The sequence below is a fragment of the Arachis hypogaea genome, chromosome 1 (genome assembly GCF_003086295.3).
Source record: "Arachis hypogaea cultivar Tifrunner chromosome 1, arahy.Tifrunner.gnm2.J5K5, whole genome shotgun sequence".
NCBI classification, from domain to species: Eukaryota; Viridiplantae; Streptophyta; class Magnoliopsida; order Fabales; family Fabaceae; genus Arachis; species Arachis hypogaea.
In genome coordinates, this window is record NC_092036.1 from 6,925,934 (window position 1) to 6,946,167 (window position 20,234).

Below are 20,234 nucleotides of genomic sequence, written 5' to 3' on the forward strand. Positions count from 1 at the left end.
ATTGTGACCAACAGTGGACGAGTAAGATGTGTCTTTTACTGGGATGCAAGGAGCAACTACTCCCTGTCCGATACCTTGGGATCTCTTTGGGAGCTAATCCGAGACTAGTTAAGACGTGGAAACCAGTGCTTGAAAAGGTGGAAGCAAAGCTGAGTCTATGGCAAGCAAAGAGCCTTAATAAAGCAGGTAAGCTGGTACTCATTAAATCTGTTCTTAATAGCCTACCTATATACTACCTTAGTTTGTATAAGATGCCAAAGGCAGTAGCAGCGAAGTTGATCTCATTACAAAGACGGTTCTTGTGGAGTAAAGAGGATGGGCAGATTGGGTTGCCACTAGTGAGATGGGAGGTAGTGATGGCCCCTAAAAAGGCGGGTGGGCTGGGAGTAGGTGATGCAGTAGTTCGGAATACAGCTCTTCTGTTTAAATGGTGGTGGCGGTTTTCGAAAGAGGATTGCCCCTTATGGAAAAAAGTAGTGTGTTCTTGTAATAACTTGAATCCTTCTGTGATGCTGCGGGATCAACCTATTCCTCTGAGAGGGGGCCCGTAGAAGGATATTTGTCAGCTTCAAATCAGAGAGCCACAAGTCAGGGAACAGATGATTGGTGGATTGTCAATGGAAGTAGGAAATGACAAAACAGTCCGATTCTGGGAGGATGCTTGGCTAACTAGTGGTGTCTTGAAAGACTTGTTTCCAAGGCTTTTCTCGGTTTCAAACCTTAGAGGATCTTTTATAAGGGACTGTGGGTTTTGGGATGGGCTAGAGTGGATTTGGAGCTTCCAGTGGAGGCGATAGTTGTTTCAATGGGAGTTAGAACTCTTGAACCAACTTCATGTCATCTTACGTTCAGTTAAGCTAACAACTGAGAGAGAGGATCGGGTGGTTTGGAAATTTGATAGGAGTGGTGTGTTTTCTACTAAGTCCTTCATGCAGGTGATGCAGGAAGCAGTACTCCCGGAGGAAATAACAAGCTACAGCTTCACACGTGCTATTTGGAGGGGTTTCGTCCCACCAAAGGTTGAATTATTTGCTTGGTTTGTATTGGTTGAGAGGGTGAATACTAAGAAAAGATTGGGAAGATTAGGTGTCATAGACCAGCTTGATAATATGTGTGCTCTGTGCTGTAAGTCTGTGAAATCTGCTTTTCATCTCTTTCTTGGTTTTGCGCTTACTTGGCAAGTGTGGTGTGCTTGGCTGTTCGCTCTGGGAAGAGAATGGTCCGTTCCAGGTACACTGAAGCAACATTTTGAGAGCTGGACGAATGCTTCACTAAGAAAGTATGAGAGGAAGCGCTGGTTGATTGGTTTCTTTGCGGCAATTTGGGCAATTTGGCTTGAGAGGAATGATAGGCTGTTCCGTAATCAAGGCTCAGGTGTAGTGAAAATCATTAACAGGTCCTTTGTGCTATTTGACGAGTGGATTGGTGGTACTATTCTTGGTTGTTGATGACAATTCGAAGATGACTAGGGGTTGTTTTAATTCGTTGGGTTGTTAGTGCTGTTTTTTAGTTATACTTATGTTTACTGTTTGCTCCACTGGTGGTGTAGAGCTTTTTCATTCAAAAAAAAATTTTGTTCTTGGAATGAGGGGATTGAGGAGAGATGAAAAATTGAGCAGGGTCAAAAATCTCAAGAAAAAATTTAAATTGAATATGTTAGGCTTGTTTGAGGCTAAAAGGCAGGTAGTAACGAAGTTTGATGTAATAAAAATTTGGGAGAATAATGTTGCGGGATGGGAATATGTTGGGTCCCAAAGTGTTTCGGGTAGTTTGCTATTAAATTGGAATGAAATAATGTTTAAAATGAATCGCTGTCATGAAAGAGAGCGTGTGTTAAAGGAATCTTATTAAAAATAATTTCAATTGTACTTGCTTTAGTGTATGAAGCTCATACAAGAGACGAAAAACTTGCTGTATGGAAGGAATTAAGTTATATAGCAATATATGTCAGTCTCCTATATAAAAGATTTTAACGAGATTGTACACGTGGAGAAGAGAAAAGATGTTAGATTAATAGCGACTGTGAACGATTCTAAAAATTGGATACAAGATATATAATTGGTGGATTTCCACTTAGCAATCCAAAATTTACATGGTTTCGACCGACCTTGCAGTCGTATTGACAGAGTTTTAATAAATTTGGAATGGTCGAACGTATTTTAAGGAGTACAAAATGAAAAGTACACTATAAAAAAATAGAACACAAAAAATAACTAATGAATTATCTTTTATTTTTTTGTTGTTCTTTTTTATTTTTTTCTATTTATTTGTTATTATTTTTGTTTTACTTATTGTGTTAAATTCTCTTATTAAAAAAAATTGTCATAAATAAATTTTACATGGCATTTTATATATTAAATTTATTCATAGAAATTTTATCTTAGCAGTTTAATTACCGCAACTATTTATTGTTTCAAAAAAAAAAAAGTTAAAAGGGGAAAGAGGAGGGGATATATGTTATGCATGGTTTAACTGGTTTTTTAGGTTCTATTTGCAAAGTTCAGCCGCCTACAATTAAATTATATTATAGGATAAAATATTGTTTTCTTTTCTAACATGGGAGTGAATTTTATTTTAGTTTTTAATATTTTAATTTTTTTATTTTTATTCTAAAACATTTAAAATTATACAAATATTATTTTATCATCATCAATTTTTTTATTAACACTTAATAACTTTGTTGACAATATAAAAAAGTAGCTTTCATTCATGAATAAGATCTATTAGATCCAAAAATCAAGATTATAAATGTTTGTGTGTCTTACTAACACTTAACAAAATTAATGTAATATTAATAATAATTTTGTTAAAGCTATGTAATCCATTTTTCTTATTTTTACCCTTTCAACAAGTTTAAACCAAAAAAAAAAATCCGAATTTTACAAAATATGATTCGGGTCCATGCCGGTTTTTCAAACAGGGTCGGGTCGAACGCCCCTTTCAACCCAGCCCAACTCCCCGACTCATCCTCTTCTCTCCATTCTTCCAACTATGCCAGAGTCCCCGCCGACGGCATTGTTGCTCCGTTATCCACATTTCCTTCTACATCGTTCAACTCCTGCGTCGCCACCCGCGTCTCTGCCCTCTCCCTCACGCACCTCTACCAAGTTCCAAAAGTCTTCCATCGCACAACCCTTCCTTGATAACCCTAGCCTCATCGCGCCGCCGTTCGTCTCACCCTAGCCGCCCGTCGCGCTGCCCTCCTGTCTCACCGTGGTCGTTCGGTAATTCTCTTGCCCGTCATCCGTCCGTCGTGTGCGTCTACAGCTCGCCAGTGTTCGTCGCCAGCTCGCCAGTGTTTGTCTCGTCGTCCGTCGCTCTCCCTCAAGCCTCTGCTCACTGCCCTCGCCGAAGGTAATGCCTCGAATTCTCAGTCAGTGGCTCAGTTCTCAGTGTTTGTTCTTGGTTGATTGGCTTTGCTGAGTTTGCTCCCTGATGATATTAAATTTGATAACTCTGTCTTAATGCTTCATGATAATTTGATAACTCTGTTACTGATTCATTGCTCAATCTTGCTTTTTTTTTTCTTTTCCTTTGTTGTTAAATTTTCTTGATAATCAATTTTGTGGTCGTTCAGACATTCAGTGCTTTTTTCTGTCGATAATCATTGTGCTGAGTTTGTTAAAATTGGGAAATGTTGTTAATTTTTGTTAAAAAATTTGTTAATCTTTGTTAAATCTTGTCAATTTTTTTAAAGTTGTTAATTGTCGTGCTAACATAAATTGGTCAGTTTTGAAGTTAATCCAATCAAGAAAAGCATAAATTGAATTAAGTTAATTCAATGAAATTTTCTTTCAATTATGGATGATAGGGTCAATCAATAAACATTCATTTGTGCATCTTTTGATTCCTCCTTTTAAGATGGTGGAAATAAAGGTGAAGACGATTCTAATGCAGTGAATCTGCAATGCGGTAAATCTGCAGTAAGTTTTTGCGATTTTGATGATTGATGAGAGATTTTCATGTAGGCATTTCATATTTGGATATTTTCTTTTGTTATTTGGTTTTTGAGTTTGTATTTTGTTAACATCATAAGACTTTGGTTGTTATAATGCTTTAAATTTGAATGACATTTTAATGTTTATATTAGATTATAATTATGTTTTTGTGTATTTATTTATATTTTATATATTATTTTATTGTAAAACGGTTATTTCGGTTGAACCGGTTGAATTAATAAACCAGTGAATCAGTAACAAGAACGATTTGATAACCAGTCCGGTTTTCAAAACCTTGCAGAAAACACAACACCCCCTAAACCCATCAGAGCTGCAGCCACCTTCAAACAGAACGTGTGCCAGCCCCCACCACTATCGCCGCCAGCGGTTGCCATCGTCGCCTCTCGAAGGTCTGCTCGGAGCTGTTGGCTTCTCCGTTTTTGTCCTCATCATCAAGCCTCTGTCTTCGAGCCCCCTCTCTCTCTCTCTGTCCGAGCATACTTCCCTTCCTCTCTCGTCGTCACTTCCCTTCCTCCCTTGCCGGTAAGCAAAGCTGCTTCAATTTATATTTGCTTATTTTGTTAATTTTACTGATTCTGAGTTGCTGATTCTTCTGTTTTTGTTCATTTTTGCTTATTTTGTTAAATTTTGATGGATGATGGTTGATGGTGTTTTGTTAAATTTTCTGAAATAATTTTGTTAGTCTGAGTTGCTGATTTTCTGAAACAATGTTGTTGCTGATTTTCTGTTATAGTGGCAGTTGCTGATTTTTTGAAATAATGTTGCTGTTTTGTTAAATTTTGTGATTTTTGATGAGTAGTGTCTTTGTTTAGTTGAAAACTTATTTATTAATGTTTATTTTGGTGGTAGAACATTGTGTGTTTGTCATTTATGTGTGTTTTAATTTTCTTTAGTTATAAACTTTGATGTTTGAAGTTGTTTGTGAACTTTTAATGATAGATTATGAACAATTTATTGTGAAATTTTGAAGTTTATTAGCTTAGAAATCATTGAATTTAAATATTTGAAATTATATATTAATTTTTTAATAATTTTATTTTATATTTAATTAAACCGGTTGAATTCCAGTTGAATCTTAGTTGAACCATTAAACCATTGAACCAGTTATTCTACCGGTTTATTGACCAGTTTGGTTCTCGCAACCTTGGTTATTACATATTGTTCTCTCAATTTCTGCATTGAATTTGATTCATGATTCATGATTCATGAATTTGAGTTTATCCTAATTAATAATAAGTTTGCTATTGCTGAGTTGCTCTTTAATCTTCTCTTAACAATTTTAACCTTTTTTGCTGAGTTTCTGTTTAACTTCTTTAAACAAAATAGTGAAGATACTCTTGGCCCAGAATCTACAAAATACCATATTGATGTTAGTTATGAACTTTGAAATTCTGCTATCGATGTTTTGTTGTTGCTGATTGTTGATCAAATTGCTGATTAAATTGTTGATAAAAGTCAAGTAAGATAATCTCAAGTGAGAAAAAATGAGTAAACATATTAAACATATTGTTGATAACTTTGTTATAGCTGACTTATGTTTAATCTTTATAGTTGCTTGGATTTTGTTTTTTCAGTTCCTAGCTGATATAGTGAGCTTAGTGTTTTAGCTGCTACAATTGGATCTTTGTTTAATTCCATTTAGTGAAATTTTTTCATATTTGTTTTTATTCCACAGCATCTCAATTTATCATCATTTTGCGAAATGAATAATTTTTATGTAGAAAAATATCCTAAACAATGTAATTTTCATGTATAATTTTGATACTCATTTTTTGCCGTGTCAATTTGCAGGTTTGTTTATTACATCAGAGAAGACCGATTGCCCAACATTGAGGAGGGGGGAACAATGCACGAGAGGCATTCACAATGGCAGCAACAAGAAGCATTGGCAATGCTATCCTCCGAAACCACTCCCTCTGTTTCTCCACTGCTTCTTGTTACCGGAAACAGATTTCCCTCGCCAGTCTCTTCCAGAGGTACGGTTTCCCCCCTTCCCAAATTCCCCACATCATCTCCAACAACTCCTTTCTCTTAGATTCCAACATACCTGAACTTGAGAAATCACTCGCCACTCTCTTCTCCTTCCGAATTCCCCAAAATGCCGTTGTCTCCCTCATTCGCAACTGCCCTGCCGTGTTGGAACCCAAGTTCCTCCAAAACTGGGAGCAGGGATTGTCGAAGCTCAAGGCCATGAACCCTTCCTCATCCATGATTGTGAACTTCTTGGAGTGTTCTAGAAGATTCCAACTGGACCCGGTTGAGGCTTCCAAGAAAGTCGAGGCATTGAAGAGCTTGGGATTTTCTGATGACGTTGTGTCGAAGATTTTGGAGGGTTTCCCGAGCGTGATTGCAGTGAGCAGGAGGCAACTTGCTTCTGTGATTGAGTTTCTGGTGGAATTTGGGATTCCGAGGGATGAGGTGGTTGATCGAGTTGTGCGGTTGAACCCAAGGGTTTTGGGAATTGGGGTTGAGCAGAGGTTGAAGCCCCTGATTCGTGAATTGGAGGAGTTAAGATTTCCTAGGCACGAAATTAGGACCGAGGTAGTTAGGGTGCCAAGGATTTTGGGAATGGAGATTGGGGAATTTTCACGGTGTTTGCGGTTGCTAGAGGGTTTGAAGTGTAGGGAAGCCATCAAAGAGAGGATTTTTCAGGATGGTTTGCTGAGGGCTTGTTTTGAAGTGAAGTTAAAAGTGGATTGCTTGTGCCATCACGGATTGATTCGAAGCGATGCTTTGAAGTTGTTATGGAAAGAGCCAAGGTTGATAACCTATGATGTAGAGTCCATTGAGAAAAAGATTGGGTTCTTGGTGCAGAGGATGAATTATAGTGTTGATTGTTTGCTTCATGTTCCTGAGTACTTGGGTGTGAACTTTGAGAAGCAGATTGTTCCTAGGTACAATGTAATGGAGTACTTGAAAGCGAAAGGCACGCTTGGTTTCGAGTTTGGACTAAAGGACATGGTAAAGCCAACCAGGCTTAGATTTTACAATCTTTATGTCAAGCCCTATCCAGAGTGTGAAAAGATTTATGGGCGGTTTTCTGGAATTACCAAAGTTAAAAGTAAGCATCCACCTGGTCTATGGAAACTCTTTAAACCTCCCAAGTTCCTGACAACCGATGAAGATGCGAAGAATTTGAAGTCATTCATGGACACACTGGTATAGTGATCTAATCTGATCCTTGTTAATTGATTGTTACATCATGGATTTTTCTGAGCTTATATTTATTATTGTCATTATTTCTCTTGGTTGAATGAATGGGTCATGAGAATCCTTCTCCTTACCTTCATGCAGAAATAGGCCATCATTGGCACCTTAGCTCATAATATTTTTACTTGGTTTGCAACAAGCTTCATGTAAATTTGCATCAAAGAAACAATTGTAGTAATAATTCATTTTAAGGATTCTTAATTTAGCAAGCTGCTAACTACATTCTCTAGTTGCTTTCTTCAAACTGGGGAGTGTTCAAGTTTAAGCATATGGATGTTGGAGTAGAAAGCCTAGAGGAATCTCATTTGTCAGATTCTGAGTTGTATAAATTTGGTAACAAAATTTATTCCCACCAATGTTAAGGAGTTAAGGACTATTATGAGTATTTTCCATCCTGCCCCATATTAATTTAATTCCTATCTCCTACAAATTTGGTAGACAGTATTTGTTAGATAATGACATAAATCTTAACATAATTTTATGCTGACAATATATTTTATTAAATTTATGCTACATTTAAGTGATTTCTTCGAATCATCAATCTTTGATAACAACGAACCAAAAGTTTATAGATAGCGATATATATAAAATTAGAACACTTAGTCAAATTAATACTAATAGTCACTATGGTGACTGAACTGCAATAAGTTCACCTTTTATTTTACACCATAAGCACAAACAGACACACACACAAACAGTAACTGAGAATTAAAGTAGTATAAAACAAAAACCACATGAAATGCGATGATGAACAATGAGTCATAGAAGTAATGATGGAAGAAATAATAATAATAATTAACACCATTATCACCACTGTGACAGTGATATATGCAGTCAGTCCCCAAAGGCTTCTTCAATAGAATCATTATATAATAAAAATTATTTAGACATAGCCAAGGCTCTTCAAACTCTCCACAGCATCAGTGATTATTTGATCAATAGGAGTGAACTCTAACCCTAAATCAATGAGCTTCTTTGATGCATCTTTTGCTCTCAACAGTCCTGGTTGGGTATCCTTTGGCAACCTAAAAAAAACAAAAGCAAATTAAAATAAATAACTACTAATTAAAAGTTAAAAAATAAAAATAAAAAACTCATAATACTCTGTTTTTCCAAGTATCACCTATTCTAACCCAACAGGTTAAGACTCCATTTAAGGGTTTTGATTTTGAAACCCTTGATACTTGTTTAAGCAGATAAATGAAATAACCATTCAACTAATCGTTAATTCTCATCTGATTCTGTTGTTGAACTGAAATTCGGTAATTGAAAAAAGAATGGAAAGTGACTCACTTAGCCACATTGTATTCAGGGTAAAGCTCAGCAACCTTGGCAACAAAATCACCATAGTGACGAATAGCTTCTACACACAAGTGCCTTCCAGATGCTTTCTTGTTCTCAAAAGCCAAAATATGTGCCATTGCTATGTCCTTAAAGTGTGCCATTCCCATGAAGAAATCCTCGTACGTTTCTTTGTCACCTGTAATGTAATGGTTCACAAGCTCCAAAATTTTACTAGTAACTTTGCATGACTATGATATATACTTAGAATGTCATCAAAATGAATTCCTTAACTGCAGGGGAAAGGATAAACAAATATGATTATGAAGAATTCCAATGGTATTATTTGGTATCTACAAATATAATCATTCATATATATTCTTTGTCATAATAGTATAATACCATTTATCTTTTTAAATTTTTTTTTTCTTAAGAGTAATAAAAATCATACTTAAATTATTAAGTAAAAATACATAAATTATTATATTTCGGATGAATTATATATATCATCCCAAAATTACAATAATAATTATGTTTAATAAATCCGGTAACTACTCAAATAAAATTATTTTTACATGAAGACGATAATTAAAAAGATAATTTAATCAAACATATCAAATTATATAATAATTTGTACCTATTATCTTCAAACGAAAACAACTTATTCCAAGTAGTCGCAGTAAAAAATTATTTGGAAAGAATAAATTACCTTTAAGGACACTAACAAGAACAGCCATGCTAGAATTGATTCTTGGTGGAATGAGAGGGCCCAAAGCAGTGCCAGGATTGATCATAACCACATCAAAACCCGTCTCCTTTGCAAAATCCCACCCTGCTTTCTCAGCCAATGTCTTTGCAATAGGATAGTATAACTGCACCCATAAAACACATAAATTTTCATTAGAGATACTAAAATTGCCATTAAACCAAAACCTCAAGTGCCTTTAATTAGTTAACTTGTCTTGTCCCATCAAGACATCATAGAGTGACCCCAATAACCGACCAAAAATAAAATGACCCACAAAGGCCAATCAGTGAAGAGTGCAAACACTACTGCATTCGCCAAAAACAAACATGTAAAACTTAATATGATGAATAAGCTTCCAATTTAATGGCTAAGAAATAGATTTCAATTTCATATTAAAAAAAAAAAAAACTGAATAGTGACTCATCAATTAACTTTAGACAATCATTCTATGCTTTAGCATTATTGAACTAGTTTGGGACCCAATCAGGAAAGAGGGTAATGGGTTACATCATTATCATATATAAATTAGAACTTTTTTTAAGTCTATAAATTATTGTATTTTCTTGTCTCTCCTTTTCTATTCATCCAAAACGTGCGTTTCAGTGTCTCACTATAATTGGCCTGGCTTGTCTCTTTCATTTATCTTTAAATCAATGCGGATCGCATATATAAAAAAATAAAATTATTTATCCTAATTTTTAGAATTTAAAAAATAAATGATACGCTAAAATAAACCCGTTTTAACAATTATACGGGATATATATATAAAAGAAATATACTTCTTGCATATATACCTACTTTTTACTTTTAATATAGTTATTTTATATAATTATTAAAACAAATTATTTTACCTAATATGTATCTAAAACTTATTATAAGTCGCACAATAAGGAAGAAACACATATGCTAGTATATTCACAAAATTTCCCCATTTTAGATATTATCTCTTCTTCCTTAAAATAAGTAAGCGAGAAAGAACACATACTTAATTGATTCGGATAACATACATATTCATCCTCTTTAGTTAGTGAGTTTTGAATCATACTCCTTACGAAATCTACTATTGTAAAAGTTTTAATTATAATACCCTAACTAGCTGTATGAAATATTTTATATAATTTTTAATTATATTTATTTTTTAAATAATTATTTATGCATCTTGTAATTAACTATAAGAATATAACTATGTTAAAAATCAGTGGTCAATACAGAATATACATTGAAATACAAATTACACATTTAAAATAGTAAAATTATATATATATTAATATATAAATATATAGTAACTAATTTTAATGGTTGATTTATAAATAGTATTTTTAAATTAGATATACTTGTGAAACTATTTTATACTAATAATACATTAAAATTAAATTAAAAAAAAAAGATAATAGTGTAAAAAAATAATTAAAATACTGACCCCCTTCTGTTTGCAGTAATCAAGATCAGTCCAACAATCTTCATTCTTAATCTTATCAGCTGGCCAATTAGGACTTGGAGTTATGGCAGAGATTGATGATGTTGCCACCACTCTCTCCACTCCTTCTTCCTTTGCTGCTTTCAGCACATTCACTGTCCCTTGAATTGCTGGTTCCAATATCTCCTTCTACACTCTCATTCATTCATTCATCAATAACCATATAATATCACAAATTCAAGATTAATTCCTGCGAGTAATACTACACATCCAAGTCTTTTTATAAACTAAATCTAATCAAGTTAAATAGTAATACTTAGAGTAATGCTATCCATAACTGATTTTTGTTGACGTTAGACCAACTTAATTAAACTCCGATCCTACCTCTGGGTCTTGGACTTGTCCTATGATGTTGGGACATGCTAGGTGGAAAACACCGGCACATCCCTTTATGGCCTTCGCAATCGACTCCTTGTCTAGAAGATCCATCTCGAAGAACTCCAAATTACCCTTCGCTCCTTCCATGCCTTCCAAATGCTTCGTCTCCTTCTCATCCTCTGAAATTATGAAAAATCAAATTTAAATAAATTATGCCTTTAGTTATAACAAAAGAATTCTAAGAGACTAATATTAATAGTCTAATATTGTTTTTAAATATTTATGTACTTTATTATAAATACGTGTATAATTTAATTTATTTTTAATATATATTTTATATTTTTGGTAACTGATTTCTCAGGTACACCTAACATAGTCAATATTAGATAATGTGTGTTATAATAATGAGAGTGATGAATTGTGAGGATCGGAATAAAAGAAAATGAAGTTATGAGAGAGGGTAACTGAGATCTTGGACACAGGCGTGGACGCTGTAGCCACGTTGGAGGAGGAGCTTAACCAGCCACGATCCGATGGCGCCGCTGGCTCCGGTGACACAAACGACCTTCGACATGATGAGTTAGTTATGTAGTTAAAACGATTTTGATGTGTGTGGTGTTGAATGCAGGTAACGGTCCATGCTATTTATAAAGAACAAAATGAAGAGCAAAATAATAATAAAAAGAAAAAATATCTAAGATTTCTTGGATTTTTAACTGCCAGAATAAACCAAACGTGAGGAGGAGAGAATCTTCGGTTCTTCCTCATTGTTCACTACTTCACTTGTAAGATAATAATATTTCTTTTTAATTATAAAAAAAGTGTATGTAAAATTAAGAAATATAATTTCAATTCCAAACATTTTTTTCGTTTAATTAATTATATTCCAAAACCATATTAAATAATAGAGATCTCTTTAAGTAATAAATACAAATTTAATTATATTAGTTATAAACTAAAATTAATCACTAATATAAAATATATGTATATATATAATTAATGACTGATTTAGTAATTATTTTTAGATAAATACTATGGTGTCTATTATATTGTACCTAAGTTATTAAAAAAAATAAATAATATTTAATATATTTTATATAATTTATTTTTTACGTTAAATATTTTATTTTTTATTTTAAAAAATAAATTAGACAATTTAAATATCATAACAAAAAACATCCTAAAACTCACCTTATTTTTATGTATGTAAGTTTATTTTTCGAACAAGTTAAGTGTGTATATAGAATTCGTTTTGGATTCAAAGTATATGTATATGATTTTCCGTGCAAGTATAGGCATGTTTCTTTTACATGGCTCATTTAGCACTTATATTTACTTCTGTTAAGATTTAATGAAATTATTAATTACCTCTCCTCCATGTTTTATGCTTTTTTTTGTAAAGTTTTGAAGGAAAAGGAAAACTTGTGTTTTTATAGGGTTTCCTGCACTTATTATAAGAAAATTTGTGTTATTTTACACTTACATTACCATGAACCATAAAAAGAAAAAAAGAATCTGATTTTTACTTGTGGATTGTTACACGGAAATCAAATGAGTGTCATGTCATAAGGTAGTTTTCACAAAATAAAATTAATTGAAAAATGTTAATCAGTTTTGCACAAGAAAAAGCCAATGGCAATGCTTCAGTAGTGATTTGTTTCTGTATGGGAGAGTGAAACTTTACTTCTTTATTAGGACACGCGTCTTCGAATTTTAGGACCCGACAATAGTTGACAGATTCACAATATCTTCTTTTTCTTCTAAAAAAATGGACCCACTTTTTGGGTTGTCATAAATCAAGTGCCACGTGGGACTCTTAGGACTTAGAAGTTAAGTTATAACATAATAAAAAAATATTTTTTTTATTCCTAATATTTGAATTAATTTTTTTTTTATTTTTAATGTATGAACTTTTTTTATTTAGAATATTTTATTTTAATTTAATTTTATGATTAAAATTAAATATTTTTTTAAAGATATTTTATTATTATTTTCTTCTAATAGTAACAAAATTTATAATTATAATAATTATCATAGTTATTGTAGTTATTTGAGATTGGAAACAATAAAATAATAAAAGATAATAGAAAAAGACTATTTTAAAAAAAAAATTGATAACAAAAATTAAAATAAAATATTTAGAATAAAAATAAGATATTTAAATATTAGAGACAAAATTAAAATTTAGTCTAAATTAAAATAATACTTTACCAATAATGATAAAAGAACCTAATTTTGGAAATGAGTTCAAAATAAAAAATAAACTATCTGATACTTTATTTATGGAGAAATTGCAATGGAATAATAGACTTTAAAAAAAAATCTCCAACCCAATCAATTTTATATAGTAGCTAGTTTGACATTTTAAGATGTTAGAAATTAAAAATTAATTTAAAATAATATAAATATACAAGGTATAAATATCTCTTCAATTGGTATGTATAGCCATGCATCATTTGAAGTAATAGTACTGTGTATAATTTTTGTGTAAAGTAATATTTTTTTTAGTTAAAAAAAAACACCTTTGAAGATTGAAGTGACATGTCTATTGAGAATTGAGAGACAAAAGATGTGAGGAATCACATGAATTTTCTCCCAAACTATAAATACTTCATGCGATCATTTCAAAAAAAAAAAAAAAAAACTCATGCAACATTTTGGAGATATAGATAAGTTATTATATATTTAATTTGTAGACTAATTTTTTTTACATATTATTTTAGTGTTAGTGAATTATTTAAATATTAATTGATTTGGTATTTAATAAACTTCTAAGAATGTTTGTGATATAAATAATTTGCAAGGAGTGTATTATAAGAAAATATATATATTTTTTATTTAAATTCATAAGAGATGTATTGTCAATCCGCATAGGAAAAGGCATATTATAAAAAAATATTTTTTTATTAGTAAAAGTATAATCTACCAGGGTGTATTATCAATTTGTCGGGAGATATATATATATATATATATATATATATATATATATATATATATATATATATATATATATATTATTAATTTTCAACTTTCTATTAAACACCGTTCTGTCTATTATATATGTATTTATACGTTGCTATGCAATATCAAAATAAAAAATTGTTATATATGTATTCACTGTACAATATAATGTGAGTGTTAAGTATTTTTAAATATTGCAAGTTTGTTAGTGATTCTGATCGATAAGTTTAAGATAGTAGAAAAGGCTTTATTGTTGTGTAATGAGAAATTTATAGAAGGTTTATTGTATTATCATCAGGTTTTACAGCCACTGGTTATCTAGTTCGCAAGTTAAATTAGTTAGCTATTTTAAGAGTTTAGTTAGAGGTTTTTAGACACTACTTGTACGTAGGACTAACTATGGTTAGTTATAAATATAAGCATATGTGTAACATTATTAAAAGATTTCTACTTGAATAAGAGGTAATGACTTGTTAAATAATTATTTAAGAACATATATATTAAAAAATTAATTATGTTAAAAATAAAAAGAGAATAATAATTGTAAAGTAACTGTTTGTTAATAATAATAATAATAATAATAATAATAATAATAATAATAATAATAATAATAATAACATAAGGCACGTTAAATAGCTAAAAGGAACCAATAATTGTAACAAACATAAAATGATGATGTCGTGATTCCAAGGTACTGCAATTATTATTGTTCTTTTGTTTTACCATCTCCAAAAGGAACACTCATGCATATTATTATTATTTTTCGTTTTTACCTCTACCACAAAGGGAGGCTCCACTCACCAAAAATATGGGTCCTAAAAACGGTCCTATACGATACTTTCCTACAATATTAGGGCCAACTAGATACGTCATACGTGAGTATTAACATGGACCACTTATCATCATCATCATCATCATTAATTTTTTTTTCTTGTAAATATTATTCCTCTTTGATTGAGAAAAATTGCAATTATATATGTAATTCAGTAAAATCCACAATTTTGATTTTAGTTGTATTAAGTAATTTGCAATTTTACACCAAAAGCAAGTAATCCTACAATTAAACAATAAATTCTGCAATTCTACATTAAATAAAAATTCCAAATAATTCTAACAAAAAAAATACACACTAAAAATTCTATTAGCTTAAAGCAAATCAATACACAAAAAAAAAAAAAAAAACTCGGAGGAAGCAACCGGAAAAGTCCATCCAAATAAGATCCTATGAATAATTTGAATTTAGATCATCTAAATTTTAAATTTTACTTTAAAGAGTAAAGTGTAATTTTTCACCGTTTATTTCATATATGAGACCAAGAAAAAATCTGAAAGAAAAATTATTCAATGATAAAAAATTATATTTTATTCTCTAAAGTAAAAATTTAAAATTTAAAGAATCCAAATTCATTTGAATTTAAAAAATCTAAATTTGAATTTTTATACCATTCAAATTCTCTATAATATTATTCCTAATTCTACATTATACAAATATATTATTACAGAAAAACAACAGGCAAAGTCCATGACATAGCAAGAGTCATTATATATAAAATATTGTGATTTCATTCTCTCTACTTGTAGTTTATTCTTTTCTTTACAAGTTTGCTCCTTAAATTCAACATCACAGTAGATGGAGACGACGATAACAATTGAAAAACGAAGATATATAAAGAAATTGGAGATAGCAAGGGAAGCTGATAATGGAGGAGGAAGAGAAAATAACATTTACAACAAAAGAATAGTATTTCATTATCGTTTTAATTTTTTGTTTTTGGATATTCTCCTTAAATATTACTTAAATTAATCATTTGGAGTAATTTTAGTATAGAAACTAAAAAGTACTTTTTAACAATGAACTCCTCTAATATTAGAGTAATTCTCCCTATTTTTTTATAAACACATTTTAGTGTTCCTGGTATCAAAGAATTAAGGCTTAATTGGTCTCATAAAATATTCATTTTTTTACTTTTAATTTCTATAATTTTTTTTTTCAGTTTTGATCTAATAAAATTTAAAAGTTATATAATTTAGATTAAATTCAGATGTTACACATTGTATTACTTTAATATTTTAGCTTGCCACTTTAATAGTAAATTAATGAAAATGACCAATATAGACAACTTTTAAATTTTATTATTCAACTTAAAAAAAATTATAGACTTTTGTTTTTTTAGTCAAGTTGATTGGACAACCCACAATCCTAGGTATCTCAAATGGATTGAACAATCCTCAATCCTAAGTACAATAACACACACCTACACACTCCTCACATTATTACCTCTTTTTTTATTATTGTTGGTAGGAGTTGAGTTCGAAACTTTTTAGGATAGAGAGGGGCGTAATAAAAAACCCTAATTCCTCTTTTATTTTGGTCAAAGAACTATAGTTCCTTTTTTTTTTATCAGTGAACTTAAACCCAAAACACTTCCCTTTTAATAAAATAAAAAGGTCTTGATACAATAAACGGGCTATTCATGTTTTTGGTCATTTGTTCGTTATTTTGGCCATGATTGGCCCATTTATCTACCTATGGATATAAAGATATTTGGGAATATCTACTCAGGGTAATAACCCGCTTCTTTGGGTCTAACTTTCAAGAGTGGCTAGAATTGAATAGCCACAATAATATGGATAAATCTAAGGCAAATTCTTTAGTATGGATGCCTAAAATAATCCATACGTCTGGATCATGCGTGTCAATCTTCGGATTCTGACGCGTGTATGAATTGAAAGCACCGCATTCTGAGCGTCCTGATGCAAGACAGTGACAGGAGCAGAAAAGAGCAGTGCTTCTCAGTAGTAGTCACCTTTTGGTTGCAGTGATTTTGTTGCTAATGAAAATTTATAATTGTTAATCTTTTTTGACAAGTGGGCCAAAGGATGAGCTGGGGTTTTTGTGGACCATAATGTGAGCCGCTAGTGCTTGGTTTTTAAAATAGTAATAAAATTCTCGAAATGATGCATTATTTTTTATGTTTAATTTGGTTGTTATTTTGGAGGTGTTCTTCTATATGTTCAAAAAAAGCTCATAGCAATGACCCAAAAAAAAAAAGGAAACAATAGTATTCTCGATCAATTTTTAGCTCTAAAAATATTAGAAAAAATAAATAAGACTTGTAATCCAAAAATTTTAAAACTCTAAATTCCTAAATTCAATAATCCTAAATTTCTTAATATTGCTTTAACAATATGGTAATATCTTGAGTATTACTTGTCTAACACTATTGATAATATCGATACACACATACATTTTTTTTAAGGAGACATATTTCAATTATTTTTATTGTAATTTAGCCATCAGTAGTTGAAAATAAAAAATTGAAGGAATTTAATTGAGAAATAAAAAGAGAGATCACTAGTCGTCAAATTGAATTTATGCTATAATGACTTAGTTTGGAGAGTCTAGTAAGTAATAATAGTGTTTCTTTTACTAATTTATTTTATCTTAGTGCTTGGTGGTATTGCCATTAATTGCACTAAAGCTATGGTTATTATTTGTATTATTTATGGAAATCGTTTCTCATATGTAATGTCTTTTCTATGAAAAATAGAAAATAAAAATTAAACTGGTACCAGAAACTAAAAAGATGAATGAACTCATGCGGGAAAGAGTAAAATGAGTCACTCTTTTCTTTATTAAAAATAACCCAGAAAAATATATGCTCACATAGTCACAGCTCACCCAAAGGTCACCAAATTCTCTTATTCTATTTCTTTTTACGCTCATCCAAAAAAATGAAAAATAGAATTTGTCAACGAAGTAATATTATGACTTCTCTTTTTTTTTTGGGGGGTCATTGCTATGAGTTCCTTTTGGACATATAGAAGAACTCCTCCAAAATAACAACCAAATTAAACACAAAAAACAATGCAGCACTTCAAGAATTTCATTGTTATTTTAAAAACCAAGCATTAAGGCCCACATTATCGTCCAAAAACTCCATCCAGCTCATCCTTTGGCCCACTTGCCAAAAAAGATTAACAACTATAAATTATCATTAGCAACATAATCACTCCAGCCAAAAAGTGATCACTTCTGAGAAGCACTGCTCTTTTCTGCTCCTGTCACTGTCTTGCATCAGGACTCTCAAAATGCAGTACTTTTAATGCATTCAATTCATACACGCGTCAGAATCCGAAGATTGACACGCATGATCCAGATGTATGGATTATTTTGGGCATCCATACCAGAGAATTTGCCTAAATCTAATACCACAAATTGGTTTGAGGAGTTTTTAATAACCTGTTGGTGGATATGGAAGTGGAGGTGCACGGAGTTTTTTTCTCTTACAGTTTCGAGACCCTTGAATCCTACCTAATTTATAGCAGAATTTAGCAAAAATTTAAGAAAAGCTTTCAAAAAAAGAAATATATGCAGACCAAATAAAACTACTACGATTATTCAAATTAAATGAATGCCATCCCACAAGAATGGGTCAAACTCAATACAGATGGAGCCACAAACTTAAATAACCAAAGAGCAGGTTGTGGAGGGGTCTTGAGGACTCACCTTGGAGAATAGATAAGAGGCTTCCTGGCCAATGTCGGAACTTGCAGTGCAGATCAAGCTGAACGATGGAAAATTTTTCATGGTCTTACCATGGCTTGGCAAATGGGTATGAGACGAGTTATTGTCGAGACTAACCGAGAAGAAAGTGTTTCAGAGCTGGTGAATGAAGGAAGATCCTGCAGAGAACATAATACAATAATTAGAGAAATTAAAGAATTGATAGAAAGACCATGGAAAATAAAGATTCAGCATGCTTATAGAAAATCAAATCGATGTGCTGATATCTTAGCTAAGCAAAGTCTTGATGAACGGCAAAGTTTTCAATTCCTAGATCTCCCGCCTGATTACATACGGTCCACCTTAGCTGAGGATGTGAAAGGATTTAATATAACCCGATCAGTAGAGATAGTACAAGAAAGTACTTAAACTTTCTTTGCTGTTTTGGTCTTTTGGTTTTTCTTTTTTTGTTTTGTTTTTTGTTTATTTGGGCTTAAACCCCTCTAGTTTACTAAAAGAAAAAAAGATATTTGAGATTTTATCAACTTAAGTTGGCACAGATGGATAAGGGTCTATATATTCTTTAACCATCTCTTCCGAATTTGATACTTACTAAAAAATGGGAATGAAACTTGCTTACTTGGGAAGATCGCCTATTTTGTGTGCCTCTGTAATATCCGAGAGATTAGTTATTGGACTTATGGCCTAATGGATGCCCTGATGCAAACCAAAAAAAAAAATTTAAAATTTTTCTTCAAAATTTTTAATTTCGTTATATTGTTTATTCATTTTCGCTAGAATGCTATATTCATTGGTCGATTTCTTTTATTTTTCATATACAAATTTGAGTATTTAGAAATAACACAAAAGATAACGTTTAAATCATGAATTCATATTTACAGATTACAATAATAAAATAGGTGTCAATATTCCCATATATTTTTATAAATTTTATTCGAGATTAATTATCGACCTTAAATACATTTAATTTTGTCTCCCTCAAAACATAGTAAGTTTGAAGTTCATTTTAAAATATTAAAAAGAAAAATTATTTCAAGGAATGATATTTTTTCTTAAAAAAATAAAATAAAAATAATTTTTAGATTTTAAGGTATTTTAACTTCTGGACCAAAGTACACCTAATGCATGATTATAATTCATTTACACATCCATGAAACATGATTATTCTTAATTATATATAGGTGATCATATATATGACAGTCTTACAGAAGTAGTGAACAATACAGAATGTTTAAAAAAGTAGTGCTAATAATTTTCTTAATAAATTTGTTTATTTTTAAAAAATAATGCATTATTTGTTTGATGGATTGAAAACATATATATATATATATATATATATATATATATATATATATATATCATAAAATTTAATTTTAAATTAGTTATTAATATAAAATATATATTAAAAATAAATTAAATAATATATATATATATATTTATATATAAATATATAATAACTAATTTAGTAACTTATTGTGAAAAATTGGATATGGAGAAAGTAGAAATTATTACAACAACTCTGCAGACTATGATTGCTCCATAATAACCATTATTGTACAATGCATTTAAAGAGCAGCCCAATAAGGGCTAAAATAAATCAGACATGAACAATCATGCAACTAACCATTACTCTTATTTTGTTTCGAAATTCTCCAAAAGGATCATATTATTGCTACACTACCTTTATATCTAACATGCACTTCATATAGTGCCTTTTATAAATAAGAAATGCTAGTTGTATTTTAACTTTTA

The 20,234-nt window shown here is 31.0% G+C and overlaps 3 protein-coding genes and 1 long non-coding RNA gene across 4 annotated transcripts; 2 read left to right on the forward strand and 2 right to left on the reverse strand.

The window, feature by feature from the left end:
* Positions 1-599: 599 nt before the first annotated feature.
* On the forward strand, positions 600-1,448 carry LOC112795795 (uncharacterized). Its single transcript, XM_025837988.1, has 2 exons — positions 600-744; positions 853-1,448. Exons 1-2 carry the CDS (start codon positions 600-602, stop codon positions 1,446-1,448), a joined length of 741 nt encoding a protein of 246 aa, XP_025693773.1.
* A 1,494-nt stretch (positions 1,449-2,942) lies between these two features.
* Positions 2,943-7,398, forward strand: LOC112792851 (transcription termination factor MTERF15, mitochondrial). The gene is made up of 4 exons (XM_072236439.1): positions 2,943-3,354; positions 4,240-4,481; positions 5,751-7,118; positions 7,254-7,398. The coding sequence occupies exons 3-4, from the start codon at positions 5,826-5,828 to the stop codon at positions 7,257-7,259; spliced, it is 1,299 nt and encodes a 432-aa protein (XP_072092540.1). The 5' UTR covers positions 2,943-3,354; positions 4,240-4,481; positions 5,751-5,825; the 3' UTR covers positions 7,260-7,398.
* Positions 7,399-7,777: 379 nt separating this feature from the next.
* LOC112792877 (phenylacetaldehyde reductase) lies at positions 7,778-11,847 on the reverse strand. Its single transcript, XM_025836194.3, has 6 exons — positions 11,459-11,847; positions 11,000-11,172; positions 10,619-10,804; positions 9,160-9,322; positions 8,463-8,649; positions 7,778-8,194 (listed from the first exon to the last, which is right to left on the reverse strand). Exons 1-6 carry the CDS (start codon positions 11,565-11,567, stop codon positions 8,053-8,055), a joined length of 960 nt encoding a protein of 319 aa, XP_025691979.1. The 5' UTR covers positions 11,568-11,847; the 3' UTR covers positions 7,778-8,052.
* Positions 11,848-17,556: 5,709 nt separating this feature from the next.
* Positions 17,557-18,859, reverse strand: LOC112804205 (uncharacterized). The gene is made up of 2 exons (XR_003203344.3): positions 18,465-18,859; positions 17,557-18,269 (listed from the first exon to the last, which is right to left on the reverse strand). It is a non-coding gene; the product is annotated as an uncharacterized lncRNA (long non-coding RNA).
* Between the last annotated feature and the right edge of the window lie 1,375 nt (positions 18,860-20,234).